Source organism: Rhinolophus ferrumequinum, chromosome 6, assembly GCF_004115265.2.
Source record: "Rhinolophus ferrumequinum isolate MPI-CBG mRhiFer1 chromosome 6, mRhiFer1_v1.p, whole genome shotgun sequence".
Classification (NCBI taxonomy): Eukaryota; Metazoa; Chordata; class Mammalia; order Chiroptera; family Rhinolophidae; genus Rhinolophus; species Rhinolophus ferrumequinum.
Genome location: NC_046289.1, coordinates 64,096,289 through 64,115,744, shown reverse-complemented (window position 1 = coordinate 64,115,744; position 19,456 = coordinate 64,096,289). Strand labels below are relative to the sequence as shown.

Below are 19,456 nucleotides of genomic sequence, written 5' to 3'. Positions count from 1 at the left end.
TATTTCCTTCCTGGTTTCCATCCAGCTGCTTAGAGCTCAGTAAGATAGGAAAGGACACTTCCTGACAAACATGCAAAAAAATACTACACAAGATCATCAGGAGGAAATCTATTTTAAATCACCACGTACAGCAACAATTATAATTTATCCCAAACACTTCAGGTTACTCTTCATATTTCCCTGTTCATAACCAACTTCTTCCACTCCCAGAACATTTTTAACATTTGAAGAATGTGTAGAAGAAAAAAGGAATAAACTAATCGGCTTAAAACTCTGCCTAGGAATCTATAGCTCTTCTGTCTTCATAATCCCAGCGAACATCATAAACCAAATATGAAATAAGGTTAATTAATGCAACTAATTAGATAGGGGAGACGAGTGTTCTTCAGGTAAAGCAAATTTCTACTACATGTGTTATGTTCAAAGTCCAAATGCACCAGCAAGCCACACACAGTCCTGAAACTAAGAACGAGTAAATATGGGAGGCAGGTAGGTCAATAAGCTTACCTTTAAGTTTCTTTTCCTCCTTAAATTTCTTTTTTTTGGGTCCAAGTAGGTGACGTTGTTGCTCATAGAAAGGGTCGTATGTGGAAAGCAGGCCCGCACTGTAGTACTGGTACTGCTGCAACTGAAGCAGGCGAATAGTGATGCTTAACAGGGCCTATCTGTGTTCCACAGCACAACCTTCAAGGTAACTTTACTACAGAAAGCCGAGCCAGAGGAAAACCATCGCTCCTAAATACAGTATTCTTCCCATAGACTCCAACAAAGATTTAGGCATCAAAGTAAATTATTTCCTACACTTCACAGCAAAATAGGTTCAGAGAACATTTGAGATTTTGCTTCCCAGCAATGTCATCAGTTTGGCTCAAATGAATTCTTAAAACTAAAAAATAAAAGCAACAACAAAAACCAAAATAGGTTCATAGGCTATGCACATGTTAAGTTGCCAGAAATAACTTAAAGAAAACCCTTCATTGCTTCTGAATCTCCACTAAAATATTTAGTCCTGACACATATTTGAGAGATGCAATTCTTTGCAGAAAAAGTTCCTCTTGGAATTCATCGACAAGAAATAAATCATATTTCTATTACCAACAGGTTCTCAGGTATACTAACGTTTCTGATGCCTGCTATTCTGGATTATAGTCTTAGATTTGGTTTGAATAGTCACCAGACATCCCAATTCTTCAGTCTTTTAAGTCTTTTCTCTCTTCATCACCTACTGAGTCTGACAATATCATGGATAGTGCCTATGTTGCCAGAATTCTAACATGAGTAATCTATTTCTTTCTTTCCAAGGAGTAGTTAATCCTTTCAAACATTTCATTTAAATTGATCACCAAAGCTCATATTAACTACATCCCGCACTTGTTACTAAGGGATAAATATAAATATAAATTAAAATTAAGTAGTCCACTATTGAATCTCTTTTCTGGATTACAGCCAGATGAACTGTCCAAGCACTGAAACTAGGATGGAATAGTGACATGGAGAACTCTTACAAGGTCCTCTGTCAACGGTCAAATTTAAGTGAGCATTCATCAAGCTGTATACTTAAAATCTGTGAACTTTCCTACCCTGTTTCCCCGAAAATAAGACCTAGCCAGACAATCAACTATAATGTATCTTTTGAATCAAAAATTAATATAAAACCCGTTATTATATTATATTACATTACATTATATTACATAAAACCGGTCTTATTTTACTATAAGTAAAATTAATATAAGACCCTTATAGTAAAATAAGACCGGATCTTATATTAATTTTTGCTCCAAAAGACGCATTAGAGCTGATTGTCTGGCTAGCTCTTATTTTCAGAGAAACATGGTATATGTATGTTTTACTTCAATTAAAAAACAGGAGTTGCAGTCAAGATGGCAGAGTAGGTAAACTCTGTGTTTACCTCCTCTCCTGACCACATCAAAATTACAATTTAACTACAGAACAGCCATCATTGAGAATCACTTTAAGTCTAACTGAACTGAACCCTTCAACTAAGGACACAAAGAAGAAGCTACCTAGAGACTGGAGGGGCAGAGATGCCGAATGGGCTGGTCGCACACCCATGTGTGACCACTGAAAATCTGGAGACACATCTTCGCTGCAGAAGTTCCCCCAGAGGAGTAAGGGGTCCCAGCCCCACACCAGGCTCCCCAACACAGGGTTTCAGTGCCAGGAGAGAAGTCTCCATAACTTCTGGTTGTGGAAAACAGCGGAGATTGTGGCTGAATGAGACTAAGGCGGCTGCAGCCCCAGGTGCTCCCCTTAAAGGGCCCATGCACGGACTTACTTGCTGAAGGACTCACTTACGCTAAGCTCCAGTGCTGGGGCAGCAGTTCGAAAGGCGCCGGGGACATATGGGGAGCAACTGAGTTGTCTACCTTCAGGACAAATGCTGGAAGGGCAGCTCTCTCACGGATGGAGGAGCTGGTGGAAGCCATCGCTTCTTTGCTGAGCCCTCCCCCTTCTGGCATGCAAATACAGGCAGCTGCCATATATGAGTTTCCATCAACGTGGCCATACCATTTGTTCACCTGGTGATTCTGAGACTCCACACCACAAAACTTTCAGGCCCACCTAAGTTGCTTCCACTGGCTTATCCTTACAAACAGCCTGTCTTGGTTCATGCTACAGACATTCCTAAATCTCTCAAAAGCTCACAAAATCCAAACAAGCAGCATCTGGCTTTGGTGTATCCTGTACTTCCAGCGGAGGAGCCGTAAGCCCAGTACTAGCAACAGCCAGCCTTGGTTCGTGGCTTGGCCTCTCAAGGCACCTCCAAGCTACAGCACGGGAGGTAGCCATCTGCAGAATGGTTTGAGGCTCATGCAGTATGGTCCTGGGCAGGGCACAGGCTGCAGCTAAACTTGGCCTTCCCTTCCCAAGAGGCCCCAGGCCTGCCCAGTGGCCAGCTTCAGACCAAGCCAGAGCATTGCCCAGCTGCCTCCAAGGATGACATACCCAAAGGGCAGACTGGGCAGGCACCAGAGCCATGCTAAAATGAATCCAGCTTCATAGCATCAGCCCCTGTACCACAACTCCTCCACTACTGTCACAGCCAGTCCTCACAAACAATGAACCCGAGGGTTAATCCCTCCCACTGCCAAGCAAACAGCAGCCAAAGCTCAACTACAATAGGAGGGCACACACAATCCACACAAGAGACACATCTGGTGTACTCGGCTCTGATGACTGCACCACTGTGCCCAGAGGACACCTACTACATAAGGCCACTCCATTAAGACCAGAAGACATAGCAGCCCTACCTAATATAAAGAAACAAACACAGGGAAGCAGTCAAAATGAGGAGACAAAGAAACATGACCCAAATAAAAGAACAGACAAAGTTCCAGAAAAAGAACTAAACAAAATGAAGAAAAGCAATCTACCAGATGCAGAGTTCCAAATACCGGTTATAAAGATGATCAATGATCTCAGGGAGAATGTCAACAGAGATAGGAAACATAAATATGGAGATAGAAAAAACAAACAAACAAACAAAAAAAACAGTCAGAAATAAAGAATACAATAACTGAAATGAAGAACACATTATAGGAAATTAAGAGTAGATTAGATGAAGCAGAGGATCAAATCAGCAATTTAGAAGGTAGCAAAAACACAATCAGTACAGCAAAAAGAAAAAAGAATCCAAAAAAAATTAGGACAGTTTAAGGGGCCTCTGGGACAACAAGCATACCAACATTTGCATCATTGGGGTACCAGTAGGAGGAGAGAGAGAGCAAGAAATTGAAAACCTATTTGAAGAAATAGTGACAAAAACTTCCCTAACCTGGTGAAGTACATGGATATGCAAGCCCAGGAAACACAGAGAGTCCCAAACAAGATGAACCTGAACAGGCCCACACCAAGACACATCATAATTAAAACGCCAAAAGATAAAGACAAACAGAGAATCTCAAAAGCAGCAAGAGAAAAGCAGCTGTTACTTATAAGGGAGCTCCCATAAGACTGTCAGCTGATTTCTCAACAGAAACTTTGCATTCCAGAAAGGATTGGTAGGAAATATTCAAAGTGATGAAAAGAAAGAAACTTCAACTAAGATTCCTCTACCCAACAAACTATCATTTAGAATCGAAAGACAGATAAAGAGCTTCCCAGACAAGAAAAAGCTAAAGGAGTTTGTCACCACCAAACCAGTATTACAAGGATTGTTAAAGGGATTTAAGACACACACACACACACACACACACACACACACACAATCTAAAATATGAATAAAATGGCAATAACTTCATATCTAGCATATCTATCAACAATCACTTTAAATGTAAATGGACTAAGTGTTCCTATCAAAAGATATAGGGTGGATGAATAAGAAAACAAGACCCATACACATGATGACTACAATAGAGACTCTCACTTCAGATCAACAGACACACAAAAACTGAAAGGGAAAAAGATATTTCATGAAAACAGAAATGAAAAAAAAAAAATCTGGAGTAGCAATACTCATACCAGAAAAAATAGACTTAAAAACAAAGGCTGTAACAAGAGACAAAGAAAGGACCCAGTAATCCCACTTCTGGGTATTTATCTGAAGAAACCCAAAATGCTACTTCAAGGCGACATGTGCATCCATATGTTCATTGCAGCATTATTTACAAAAGCCAAGATATGAAGACAACCTGGGTGTCTGTCTGTGGAAGAATGGATAAAGAGGAGCTGGTACATGTATACAACAGAATGTTACTCAGCCATAAAAAAGAATGAAATCTTGCCATCTACAACATGGATGGACCTGGAGGATATTGTGCTTAGTGTAGTAACTCAGACAGAGAAAGACAAATGTCATATGATTCACTTATAAGTGGACTCTAAAGAACAAAATAAATAAATGAAACATAAACAAACTCATAATACAGAGAACATTTTGATGGTTGCCAGATGGGAGGGGCATTGGGGGTGGGTGAAAAAGAAGAAGAAATTAAGAAGTACAAATTTTGGTTGTTACATAGTAGTCACGGGGATGTAAAGTAAAATATAGGAAATATAGTCAATGATATGGTAATAGCTATGCATAGTGCCAGGTGGGTACTAGACTAGTCAGGGGGATCACTTCTTCAATTATATGTCTAACCACTATGCTCTACACCTGAAATTAATATAAAATAATATTGAATGTCAGCTGTAATTGAAAAATTTAAAAAGGGGGGGGAAAGGTGAAGGTGAATAAGAGGTTCAAATTTCCAGGTATGAAACAAATAAATCTTGGGGATGTAATGTAGAGCATAGGAAATATAGTCAATAACATTGTGATAGTGTGGTACAGTGTCAGATGGATGCTGGACTCATCATGATGATCACTTTTTTAGGTATATAAATGTTGAATAACTATGATGCACACCTGAAACTAATATAATAGTGTATATTAGTGTATATTAGCTATATTTTAATAAAAATCTTTAAAAAATAAAAATGAAAAAATAACAAATATTTCAAGCACCAAGTGCTTTAGCACTGCATCTTGAGGAACTCTGTCTTAATCAAAAGTCAGGTATCTTACTGTTTATCACTATTACAGGTTTGTAGACTTTAGCATATTATTCAAAGCTTTCTGAACAACTTTGGACCTTAACTAATTGCTGAAATGTTTTTAGATCTTCAAATATCTTATTGCTCATTATGTATAAAGTGCCACATTTCTGTCAAAAATCTGAAGGCTTTGATAACAGCATTCAAATAGCTGTCACTTAAAACTATCATCAATCTAAGATTAGTATGTGAAGAAAGGGTGGTTTTTCAAGATAGACCTTTCAAAGAGCAACTATATTAAAAAACAACCACTTGATTTAAAAAGGTGCAGCCACTTTGGAAAACAGTCTGGCAGTTCCTTAAAAGGATTAAGCATAAAATTACCATACGACCCAGTGATTCCTCTCCCAGATATATACCCAACAGAAATGAAAACTTGTACTCAAATCTTCATGGTAGCATTACTCATATTAGCCAAAAAGTAGAAACAACTCACTACTGATAGCTATGATTCATAACAGCCAAAAACCACAAACAATCCAATTAGTTCACCAACTGATGCACAAATAAAATGTGGTATGTCCATACAATGGAAAGTTATTTGGCAATAAAAAGATACGAAGTACTGACATATACTACACAAAAATGAACCTTGAAAGCTCTATGCTAAGTGAGAGAAGCTGAACACAAAGGACGTGCTGTTCCATTTGTATGAAGTACCTAGAATAGACACATTCACAGACAAATGATGGGCTGATGGCTGCCTGGGGCTGAGATGAATGGAGACAATGAGAGGTAACAGCTAACGGGAGTGGGCTTGCTTCTGAGGGTGAGAAAATATTCTGGAATTAGACAGTGATGGTGGTTACAACTCTGAATATACTAAAAACCACTGAACTGTGCATCTTAAAAGGCTAAATTTTTTTGGTATGTGAAATATATTTCAATAAAGCTGTCATCAGAACCACCACCACCATTTAAATATGAAGTTAAAATAATGTATCTTCAATTACTATAACCCAGAGGGCAAATACCCCGTATGAAGTTCTAAGATTTCTCCTGAAACTCTCACCTCTTTGTCTTTACTATACTTATTCTGGTGAAGTTTCTTGTATTTGTGCAGCCGCAACATGTTATGAAGTTCTTCTCTGCTGAGATTGAGTTCTTCTTCCTCTTCTTCTTCCTCTTCTTCTTCTTCTTCATCATTGTCTTCACTCTGAGAATCTGCCTCACTGGACTCATCACTTAGCAGAATACTCTGAAAAAGAGAGAAAATGGAAATGGAGTTTCTGCTATGAAGCAATTCATTTTATAATACAAGCATTTTTTTCCCCATCTCCAAACAATGGCAAAAACAGCTGGAGGGCAGTCATTCCAGTTTCCCTTATACTATTCTTTACCAATTCAACTGAAAAACAAAACAATACCAATTAAACTCAGTGGGCACAAATTGAAGAGCACTAAAACATGGGAAATGCTTTATTGTAAATACCAACAAGGCTAGATTTTACTTCACTATATATAAGTACTTCACTATACATAAGATAGTTAACTAAATGTCAAACACCACAGCAAAAAACAACCACCTAAAAACAAAAAAATTATCTATAGGATATAAAGAAATACAGAAAGCAGGCCATGATGACTAATAAGAGAAACAAGCCCCAAATACAGTAATAAATGCATAAACAAAATGTGGTATTATCCAGATAATGAAATATTCATCCATAAAAAGGAATAAAGTACTGATATGTGCCACAATATGAATGAACCTTAAAAATGTTATGCTAAGTGAAAGAAGCCAGACACAAGAGGTAATATATCATATGATTCCATTTATTTGAAATGTCCAGAATAGGCAAATCCATACAGACAGAAAACAGATTAGTGGTTGCCAGGGGCTGGGGATGCAGAGAATAGGGAATGACTGCTAATAAGTACAAAGGTTTCCTTCAGGAGTGATGAAAACAGTCTGGAATTAGATAGTGGTGATCTTTATGAATCTTACAAAACTTTATGAATATACTAAAAATCACCAAATTATACTTACAAACGGGTAGATTTTATGGCATGTGAATTATATATCTGAATTTTTTAACATGGGATGGCTAAACACAAAGATTTCTGCACTCCCAACAGCTCATTGATATGAAGCAAATCAGGTCTTTTAAACGTTAGTTTTTTAAAGGGCTTAGTGAGAATAATAAGAGTATTCTTTAAGTTACTTTGATCTCTTCACAAGAAAAATATGAAGTAGAGAAATAATTAGTTTCAATAGAAGAAATGCTATCCTTAACTCAGTTTGGCCAATGACAGTAATCTTCTAAGAGTACAGAGCAGGTTATACCACTCTCTTGCTTATTGGAGTTATACCACTCCAATGGCGTACCCCTGGAGACTGAAATACAAAATCCTTAACATGATGGACAAGGCCCTAAGTGATGAGGCCCTGACGTCATCTTCTACCATCCCCTCACTCACTGTGCTCCAGCCATACCAGCCCTCTTTCTCCTGCAAACAGACCGAGTTGCTTCCTTTCTCAGGACGGTTGCAGTTCTTCTAATAGAAACGTATCTTAAACTTTCACCTAGCTCTCTCTGATCATTCAGAAATCAGTTGAAATGTTATCTCTTTAAAGAAGTCATATTTATTTATTTGTTCCCAGGCTTACTCACTGCCCCCCTCCATCACGATGTAAGCTCCACAGGGCAAGAACCCTGTCTGTCCACAACAGTATCTGGCATGTAGGATGCGCTCAGTCAACATGTGATGAATGAATCAAGTACTCAGGGACAGATGAAAAGTAGATTAATAATCCTGATTAAAATGTGAGCCAGTGAGCGCAAGGATCGTATCTGATCGATATTTGTACTCCCTTGCTCTGCACAGTACTTTGTACTCAACAATGGCTGCTAAAATGAAATGTCATTGAGTCCTCTAGATTCTTCTCCAACTCTTCCAAAAACCACACCCAGAATAAAAGACTTATTATATCTAGAAAAATCTCTGCCAGTCTGCCAGAATGAATCAATATCTTTTCCATTTTATTTATAATTGTAGTAGGTTATCTGAATCATGAACATTCTGCTTTCTCTTACCTTTAGCCACTTTCTGCTTTTCTTCAACTTAGAGAAGTTATATAAATTCCCTTTGTCAGATTTTGATTCTGTGTAAAGAAACATAAAGAATAATAAAATGAAAGGATGACTGCCCCAACAGAACTGACAGTCCAAAGAGGGATCTCATGCCACACTGACCTGACTGGAGAACTCCATTCAGTGAGTATGTGTTTAACATTCCAGAACTGCTTGCTCCAGAAGTTTCACCGAGCAATGAATTTGGAGGTTCTTCCTTAACTTGTATTAAGGGATCCCCAGACTGGGGCAATAAAGGATTACTGTCATCCAGTCCATCTTCACTTTCATCACTATAAATTGAAGAATGGTGAATCCACAGTCAGAGCTGACCCAGCAAAATATTATAATTTATGGTTGGTAGACTGAACATTTTATAGAAGAAATTGATCTTTTGAATAAGTTGACTGTGTTTTATTTAAAAGGGAAAAAAAAGACCAAACACGCTAAGAATCGTAAAATATTTGAACCCTAAAATCTACAAGGATAAAGGGAATCAGAAATATGGTCAAACATTATTATACTGGGAATATGGACTTGCATACCTAGAAATATTCCTGTTGAAGATGGCTGATGTTTGTCGCAGGAAATGGTCCAACCGGAGGGCCCTCTCCAAGTACTGAAGATAGAGGGGCTTTGCCAGCTCAGTGCAGCCGCCATCGTCCCCGGCACCCAACTCCGAGGCCATAGAACAAATCTGTCTTCATGCACAAAGGTCTCCGACTGCACGGCTGTAGAATGGAGATAAGTAGTGAAAGATGAAATGCTATTCATTCTCCCTTTATCTTGACTGCTTACTGTCAATGTGAAGAGAAATCAGACCTTGTAGAACACAGGTGAGAAGACAGCAGTCTGTAAAAAGATCATGATAAAGCTCTCAACAGGCATTGCCTTCTAAGGCAAAGGCAGATGTGAAAAGGATGAGAAGAATATCAAAATACAGAAACACTGTCATATGTTGTAATGGAAATTCATGTACTTCTTTGAAACAGTTCCTTAAAATTGTTACCTACTTCTCTTTTGCCCTACAATGAACAATTCCATCAATCCAAATCTCTAAAAGTTCACTGTTACACACCTCGCAGAGGAGCTCACCACATTGTACTTAGCATCTGCTTCAAAACAGCCGCTCCCTTTTTCCATTTTGTATTTACATTTGTACGTATGTGTGAGATAGTCCATTGACAAGAGAATAGATATATTGGCAGAATACTTTACAATCCCTTGTAAATATGCCATATAATGTTTAGAAATGATTTTAAAAACTGAAGCAAAGAGAATAGAAGTGAGGATGAGAAACACAAGTAGAGCCTGAGATTGCTCCCTTAAGTTGTTAAAGACAATGTTAGACTCAGAATGTCTTCACTAGAGAAAAAAACGTAACCGTTTCCCATTTGTCATGTAACATCTCCTGCTTATTATCTTTAAAGAGTTAACAGGCAAGCCAGGATTAAATAATGAAATAACATAGAGCAATTAGCCATCTCACATACAATGATTACTCAATAAATGGTAAATTACATTTTAAAAGTTCATAATCTAACAAACTAAGGTATAAGCTTTAAAAGAAACCATAACATCTTTATCTTGAGTTGTTTTCTTGTATTATCAGTTTAAAATTTCCTAATATAATCTTTCTCCTTAAGGGAATGTAAAAATTCTCCCCCTATTGAACTACCGATTCAACACAATCCCTATCAAAATCCCAGCAGGCTGCTGCTGCTTTTCTCAGAAGTGGGTAAGCTGATTCTTAAATTTATATGGAAACACAACAAAATAAGAAAAACCAAACTAATTTTGAAAAAGAACAGGATTGGATGATATATACTTCCTGATTTTAAAACATATTATAAAGCTACAGTAATCAGGACAGTGTGGTACTGGCATGAGGATAACCGTTTAGATCAATGGAAATAAACTCTTACATTTATGGTCAATTAATTTTTTTTACTTTTTTATTCTAAAAGCATTTTATTTTTTTATTAAATTTGTTTTTGTATTTTTAGATTACAGTTGACATTCAGTATTATATTAGCTTCAGATGTATAGCATTGTGGTTAGACATTTATATAACTTACAAAGTGACCCCCCCAATAACTCTAGTACCCACCTGATACCATACACAGTTACTACAATATTATCGACTATATGCCTTATGCTGCATTTTACATCCCGGTGACTATTTTGTAACTGCCAATTTCTACCTTTTAATCTCCTCACCTTTTTCACCCATTCCCCCAATTCCCCCTCCCATCTGGCAACCATCAGTTGGTTCTCTGTATCTGAGTTTGTTTTGTTTATTTTGCTTTTTAAGATTCCACACGTAAGTGAAATCATACGGTATTTGTATATAGTGACTTATTTTACTTAGTATAATACCGTCTAGGTCCATCCATGTTGTCACAAATGGTTAAGATTTCATTCTTTTCTGATGGCCCAGTATTATACTATTGTATATATGTACCACCTCTTCCTTATGCAGTCGTTGGATATCGTCTTTATCTATCAATGGGCACTTAGGAGACTGCTTTCATACCTTGGCTATTGTAAAGAATGCTGCAATGAACATAAGGATACATGTATCTTTTCAAATTAGTGTTTTGGATTTCTTTGGATAAATACCCAGAAGTGAGACTGCTAGGTCATATGGTAGTTTTATTTTTAATTTTTTGAGGAACCTCCAAACTGTTTTCCATAGTAGCTGCACCAATTCGCAATCCCACCAACAGTGTACAAGGGTCCCTTTTCTCCACATCCTCGCCAACACTTCTTTGTTGATTTATTGGTAATAGCCCTTCTGTCAGGTGTGAGGTGATAACTCATTGTGGTTTTAAATTTCATTTTTCTGATGACTGGTGATATTGAGCATCTTCTCATATGTCTATCAGCCATTTGTATGTCCTCTTTGGAGAAATGTCTATTCAGGTCCCCGGTCCATTTTTAAATCAGACTGTTTGTTTTTTTGTGTGTACTATGTTGTATGAGTTCTTTATATATTTTTGATATTAACCCCTTATCAGATGTATCATTGGCAAATATTTTCTCATTCAGTAGGTTGTCTTTTCATTTTGTTGGTTTCCTTTGCTGTACAAAAACTTTTCAGTTTGATGTAGTCCCATTTGTTTACTTTTTCTTTTGTTTCCCTTGCCTGAGGAGACATATCCAAAAAAAATATTACTAAGAGAGATGTCAAAGAATTTACTGCCTATGTTTTCTTCTAGGAGGTTTATGGTTTCGGGTCTTACATTTAAGTCCTTAATCCATTTTGAGTTTATTCTTGTATATAGTGTAATAAAGTGATCTAGTTTCAATTTTTTGCATATATCTGTCTGGTTTTCCCAACATCATTTACTGAAAAGACTGTCTTTACTCCAGTGTATATTCTTGCCTCTTTTGTCATAGATTAATTAACCACATAGGTGTGGGTTTATTTCTGGGCTCTCTATTTTGTTCCATTCATCAATGTGTCTGTGTTTATACCAGTACCATGCTGTTTTGATTACTACAGTTGTGTAGTACAGTTTGATTATCAGGTCACATGATGCATCCAACTTTGTTCTTTTTCAAAATAGCTTTATCTATTTGTAGTTTTTGTAATTCCATATAAATTTTAGGATTATTGGGCGACTGGTTGGTTCTGTTGGTTAGAGCGCAATGCTCATAGCTCATAACATGAATGTCGCCGGTTCGATTCCCACATGGGCCAGTGAGCTGCACCCTCCACAAATAGATTTTCACGACGACTTGACTTGGAGCTGATGGGTCCTGGAAAAACGCAGTTCCCCAATTAAAAAATAAATAAATAAATTAGGATTTTTTGTTCTAGTTCCGTGCAAAATGCCATTCGTATTTTGATAGGGATTGCATTGAATCTATAGATTGCTTTGGGTAGTATGGACATTTTAACAATGTTAGTTTTTCCTGTCCGTGAACACAGTGTATGCTTCCATTTATTTGTATCTTCAATTTTTTCCTTCAATGTCTTATAATTTCCTGAGTACAGGTCTTTTACTTCCTTGGTTAAATTTATTCCTAAGTATTTTATATATTTTGATGCAATTGTAAATAGGATTGTTTTCTTAATTTCTCTTTCTGATAGTTCGTTATTGATGTATAAAGCTGCAACTAATTTCTAGATATTAATTTTGTATCCTGCCACTTTACTGAATTCATTTATCAGCTCTAATACTTTTTTGGTGGAATCTTTAGTATCATGTCATCTTCAAATAATGACTTACTTCTTCCTTTCCAATCTAGTTGCCTTTTATTTCTTTTTGTCTGACTGCTGTGGCTAGGACTTCCAACACTATGTTGAATAAAAATGGTGTAAGTCGACATCCTTGTTCCTGATCTTAAGGAAAACATTTTCTGCTTTTCACCAGTGAGTATATTAGCTGTGGGTTTGTCATATATGGCCTTTATTATATTGAGATACATTCTCACCTTGCTGAGAGTTTCTATCATAAATGGATGCTGGATTTTGTCAAAAGCTTTTTCTGCATCTACTGATATGATCACATGTTTTTTGGGGTTTTTTTTGCCTTTTAATTATTTTTATTACTCAAAAAAAGCTTCATTTTTTAATTTAGCTTCCTGACTCTGTGCTTGTGCCTTCAAAACTTTCACAACGATTTTCTGCTCCTCGATAAGGAAAGCATGCTTGATCCTGTCACAGACACATTTAGCACACATGGATCCACCACAGGCCCTGCTGACATGTTTTTTCGTTTTAGACAACCTCATCAGAACATTAGTTCTCACAGCACGAACTCCACGGAGTCGGCCTGGGCACATGCCACATGCAGATTTTGGTGCTTTCCCAACCTTCTTGGTATAAAGGTAAACAATTCTATTACCAGGGGTTCGAGACAGCCCAGTTTTGTTAGAAGCTGTATTGTAGGACAGCCTCCTACAATACGGTATGTCAAACGCTGGACCATTGTGAATGCCTGTAGACACCATCCCCGGAAGAGCTATGATCATATGATTTTTATCCTTCATTTTGTTTATGTGGTGTATCACATTAATTGTTTTGCAGATAACTGAATCAACCTCACATCCCAGGAATGAATCCCACTTGATCATGGTATACGATCTTTTTAATGTATTGCTAAATTCAGTTTGCTAATATTTTGTTGAGGATTTTGCATCTATGTTCATCAGGGATACTGGCCTATAATTTTCTTTCTTTCTGTAATGTCTTTGTCTGCTTTTAGAATCAGGGTAATGCTGGCCCTCTAAAATGAGCTTGGGAGCCTTCCCTCGTCTTAAATTTTTTAGAATAGCTTGAGAAGGATAGGTGTCAATGTTTGATAAAATTCACTTGTGAAGCGATCTGGTTTAGGACTTTTGTTTGTGAGTTTTTTGATTACTGGTTCGATTTTGTTACTAGTTATCATTCTATTCAGATTTTGTTTCTTCTTGATTCAGTTTTGGAATATTGTATATTTCTAGAAATGTATCCATTTCTTCCAGGTTGTCCAAGTTGTTGACATACCTATTTGTAGCATTTTCTTATAATCCTTTGTATTTTTGTGATGTCAGTTGTTACTTCTCTCTTTCATTTCTGATTTTATTTTTTTGGGTCCTCTTTCTTTTTTTCTTGATGAGTCAGATAAAAGGTTAATCAATTTTGTTTGTCTTTTCAAAGAACAAGCCCTTGCTTTCATTTATCTTTTGTATTGTTTTCTTAGATTCTACTTGGTTTTTATTTCCACTCTGATCTTTATTATTGTCTTCCTTCTACTCACTTTGGGCTTTATTTGTTCTTCTTCATCTAGTTCCTTTCGGTATAAAGTGAGATTTAATGGAGATTTTTCTTGTTTCTTGAGGTAGGCCTGTATTGCTATGAACCTCTACGGTCAACTAATTTTCAGTGAAATTTCCAAGGCAATTTCATTGGGGAAAAGGATAGTCTCTTCAACAAGTCATGCTGGACAACTGGATATTCACATACAAAAAGATAAATTTAAACCCTTACCCTCACACCATGCACAAAAATTAACTCAAAATGGATGTTATATAGCTTAAGACTTTTTGAAAACTTAAATGTAAAGCTCCAAACTGTAAAACTTCTACAAGAAATCATAGGAGAAAATCTTCGTGACCTTGGTAAAGCAAAAAGTCTTTAGATATGACATCAAAAGTATAATCCATAAAAAATGGGTTCAATCATTCATTACCCACCCTTGCTAAACAAGAACAGGAGAATGCATGAACTGAGTATCTTTCAGGCAATCCTGTATAAAAACTGTCTTCCAGACAAGCTTTAGATAAATATTGAGAGGTGAGAGATCAAGGTGTTACTTCTAGACAAGAACTTGAAGGACACCTGCACCAATTTCCAATTCTTACCTGAAGACAGGATTTTCATCTTCCTCCAAATGAAAAGTCTAACAAAGTTATCTCCTTGGAGAGAAAGCTGCCCTATCTCTGGATGAAAAAGAGCTAAGATGCACTGCTCAAATGGTAGATTAGTCCAACAGTTTTGTTTGTCTTGGTTTTAAAAAAAAAATTTATTTTTAAAAATGGAATGATTGAATTTTTTTTCCTTAAAGCAATGGTAAAAATACATGCGCCCACATGTGCATGCATGTATGCATGTGCGCGTACACACACACACACACACACACACCACCTCATAAAATACTACAATTACAATGATGGCCATTAAGTACTTGTTCTAAGACTTACACATTTAGACTTTCCATACTTAATTGTATTTTTTACCTCTGATTTCTCTTTATAGATGCTGCCTGTATCTGGTTTCATACCAATCATTTAGAGAAGCATTTCCCAAAGTTTGCTTCTTTGAACACTAGCTCAAGATATTAACAAATGTCCATTAATATTAAAAATATTAAAGCATTAAAGTTAGACCTAAATATTTTTAGTCTTCAATATGCTAATGTGCTCTCAGTTCCCCTCTAAGAGGAATACCAAAGTTACTTGACCATTCTTTGGCAAAACACCTATGAAAATATCTCAGAGAAGACCAGATTGGGAATCACTGATTTATTAAGATATATAAAAAGGGTTCAATCACATATGCCTTTTAAAAAATAATTCCTAAATTTACCAACACTAATTAATACAGAAAAGGCTGAATAAAGGTATAACTCTTATGAGAACTATAGCTTTAAAGCTTTTAAAGGACTAAAGACAATCTGTGGCAGGTTATGGGCTGAACTTTATACAAAAGACCAAACATTAAGGTAACAAAATAACTGAAGATCCCACCTTTGTTCCCCTGTAACTCAGACACTGCAGCCCAAACCTATGACTGAACGTGACATACTGAATTAGATCCACAGGTTACACTGATGATTTCCAGCGCTATGGCACAAGTAGCAGGATTGGGCCAAACAAATGAATTCTAAAATATTTTAATAGATGGAAGTAAGACCAAAAAGAAGTGATATGTTATTTTCATATAAACATTAGAGTAACATTTCACTCAGCCATTCAATTGCTGAACTCTAAGTGTAGTATAGAAAAAGGTATTTCCTTCAGAGAATTCAGTTTAACAAGAGACAAGACTTGAACACAAATAAAAAGCACATGGGAAGTCATTTAAGAGAGATACAGATAAAGTGCCATGGGAGTTCAGGAAAAGATGATTATTTATGAGTGCCAGTGCCTGTTAAATGAAATATGAGGAATTTATAACTCCTACTGACTGCATTATTTACAAATATCTACATCTTTGATGAGGAAATTACAGGTTAGGTTATGGAAGATCTTTCTATGTCTGTATGACCAAAAGAACAGAAAATGAAAAGTCTGATGAATGTGGTCATATAAAATTTAATGCTCCTAACTACCCACAAAGAAAAGTCCAGGCCCACAGCTCTACTGATGAATTTTACATTTAAAGTAGAATGAATACCAATCCTTCACAAACTCTTCCAAATAACAGAAAAGAACACTTGCCACATCGTTCCATGAGGCCAGAATTACCTTGATTCCAAAACCAGGAAAAGACATCCCAATAAAACTATAGACTAATATCCCTTAAATACAGACATAAAAATCCTCGACAAAATATTAACTGAATCCAGCAACATATTAAAAGCATTACACACCATTACCAAGTAGAATTTATACTAGGAATGCAAGGTTGGTATAACATCTACAAATCAATCAACATACACCACATTAATAGAACAAAAGATAAAACCCACGTAATCTCAAAAGACACAGAAAAATGATTTGACAAAATCCACCACCATTTCAAAATGAAAATACTCAACAAACTAGGAACAGAAGGAAACTCCCTCAACCTGATAAAGGGCATCTATGAAAAACTCACAGCTAACATCATACCTAATGGTGAAAGACAGGATGCCATCCCCTTAAAATAAGGAAGAGGACAAGTGTTCGCTTTCACAACTTCTATTCAAAATTGTACCAAAAAGTCTAGCCAGGGCAATTAAGGAAAAATAAAAGGCATCCAAGTTAGAAAGAAAGAAGTAAAACTATATTTATAGATGACATGATCTTGTATACAGATAATCCTAAGGAATATGCTAAAAAATTATTAGAATAAACAAGCTCATTAATCTTTCAGGGTACAAGATCAATATACAAAAATCAATTATGTTTCTATACACTAGCAACGAACAATCTGAAAATGAAATTATGAACACAACTCCATTAACAATAGCATCAAAAAGAACAAAATACTTAGGAATAAATTTCAACGAAGACTTATATGTACTGAAAACAATAACCTTCAAACAAAAAACTTGTTGAAATTAAAGAATAAATGAAAAGACATCCCAAGATTCATGAATCAAGTGATTTAATATTTTTAAGATAGCAATGACATACAGATTAAATGTAACACCTATCAAAATCCAAGCTAGCTTTTTTTTTTTTGCAGAAATAGACAAGCTGATCCTAAAATTCATATGTAAATGCAAGGGACCTAAGATAGCCAAAACAAAAGAACAAAGTTGGAGGACTCATACTTCTGACTGTAAAACTTACTACACAGCTGCAGGAATTAAAATGACATAAGGCTATACATATAGCCATATACTGACATAAGGCTATACATATAGATCAATGAATGGAACAGAATTAAGGGTCCAGAAATAAACCCTTACATTGAGTCGGCTGATTTCAAGGGTGTCAAGATAATGCAATGGGGCAAAGAACAGCTGTTTTAACAAATGATGTTGTGACAACTAGATAGTCACATGCAAAAGAATGACGTTGGACCTCCTCCTTATTTAACACTACACACCAAAATTCACTCAAGGAAATCACACACCTAAATTTAAAAGGTGAAATTACAAAACTCTTAGAAGAAAACACAGGAGTAAATCTTCATGACCTCGGATGAGGTAGTGGTTTCTTAGATATCATACAGCAACAAAAAATACATTGGCCTTCAACAGAAGTAACTTTAGTGCTGTAAATGATACTGTCAACAAACTGAAAACCCACAAATGGGAGAAAATATTTGCAAATCATATAGTTGATGTGGGACTGATAGCCAGAACATATTTTTTAAAACTCAACAAAAAGACAAGTAACCCAACTTTAAAATGGGCAAAGAGGAAGATATACCAATGGCTAATAAACGCATAAAAGATGCTTTAACGTCACAGCCATCAGAGAAATGCAAATAAAACCACGGTGATATACTGCTTATGACCCACTGTGATGATTACAATAAAAAAGATAAATAACAAGTGTTAACAAGGATGTAGAGAAAATGGAACCTTCATGTACTACTGCTGGTGGGAATGTAAAATGGTGCAGCCATTTCGTAAATGTCTGGCAGTTTCTCAAAAAGTTAAGTCTAGAGTTACCATATCATCCAACAATTCCACTTCTAGGCATACCCAAGAGAAATGCAAACATGTCTACAAAAAAATCTTAGACATGAATCTTCATAGCAGTATTCACAATAGTCAAAACATGGAAACAACCCAAATGTCCATCAAGCGATGAACGGATAAATAAAATGTGGTATACCCATACAATGGAATATTATTTGGCAATAGAAAGAACTGGAATACTGATAGATGCTACACCGATGAACCTTGAAAACATTATGCCAAGTAAACAAGCCAGTTAACAAAGGCGTCATATTGTATGATTCCATTTATATGAAATATGCAGAAAAGAAAACTCCACAGAAACAGAAAATAGATTAATGGTCACATGGGGCAGGGGGACTGAGTGACTGCTAATGGGCAATGGTTTCTTTTTGGGCTGACAAAAATGTTCTAAACTTAGACTGTGGTGACTGTTACAACTCTGAATACAGTATACTAAAACCAATGAGTATACTAAAACCATATACATTTTACATGGGTGAATTTTATAGACTGGGAATTATATCTCAAAGAACATGTTAATAATGTATCATTTCTGCAAAGAAAAAAATACAGTTAAAAAGTAAATAAAAAAAGTAAATGATAAATAGTGAAAATATTTGTAACATTTTACAAATTTAAATCTCATATAGACGGTTCTTACAAAATTCTAGCAGTAGTATGTCTAGCACATAGAACTAGAGCACCCAGTAATTTTCTGTTTAAAGAGATTGTTACTATTATCATCCCACTTACAGATAACCAAAATTTTACACCTTAAGTAATTTGCTCAAATCACACAATTTAATAGGGATTGGGATTAGAATCCGATAATCTGACCCCTCACCTTTAACTGCTATACCGTAAGACTAGAATATGTCTGAAAAGTTATATCCCAAACAACTAAAGGTGTTTATTTCTGGGAATTGGACTAAGAGAGACCTCTCTACTTTCTATTTTTTAATTTTAATATTTTCCAAAATTCTTAACGTG

General features: G+C 36.1%; 1 protein-coding gene and 1 pseudogene across 1 annotated transcript in view; both read right to left on the bottom strand.

The window, feature by feature from the left end:
* The window catches only part of INO80 (INO80 complex ATPase subunit), a 116,201-nt gene that overhangs the window by 83,696 nt on the left and 13,049 nt on the right, over positions 1-19,456 (bottom strand). Inside the window, exons 2-6 of the mRNA XM_033108373.1 lie at positions 9,179-9,364; positions 8,757-8,926; positions 8,598-8,665; positions 6,572-6,757; positions 508-628 (exon numbers count right to left, since the gene is read on the bottom strand). Coding sequence (XP_032964264.1) covers positions 508-628; positions 6,572-6,757; positions 8,598-8,665; positions 8,757-8,926; positions 9,179-9,321 — 688 coding nt within the window. The 5' untranslated portion in view covers positions 9,322-9,364. The remainder of the gene's footprint in view (positions 1-507; positions 629-6,571; positions 6,758-8,597; positions 8,666-8,756; positions 8,927-9,178; positions 9,365-19,456) is intronic.
* Positions 13,176-13,573, bottom strand: LOC117023524 (60S ribosomal protein L34-like; annotated as a pseudogene).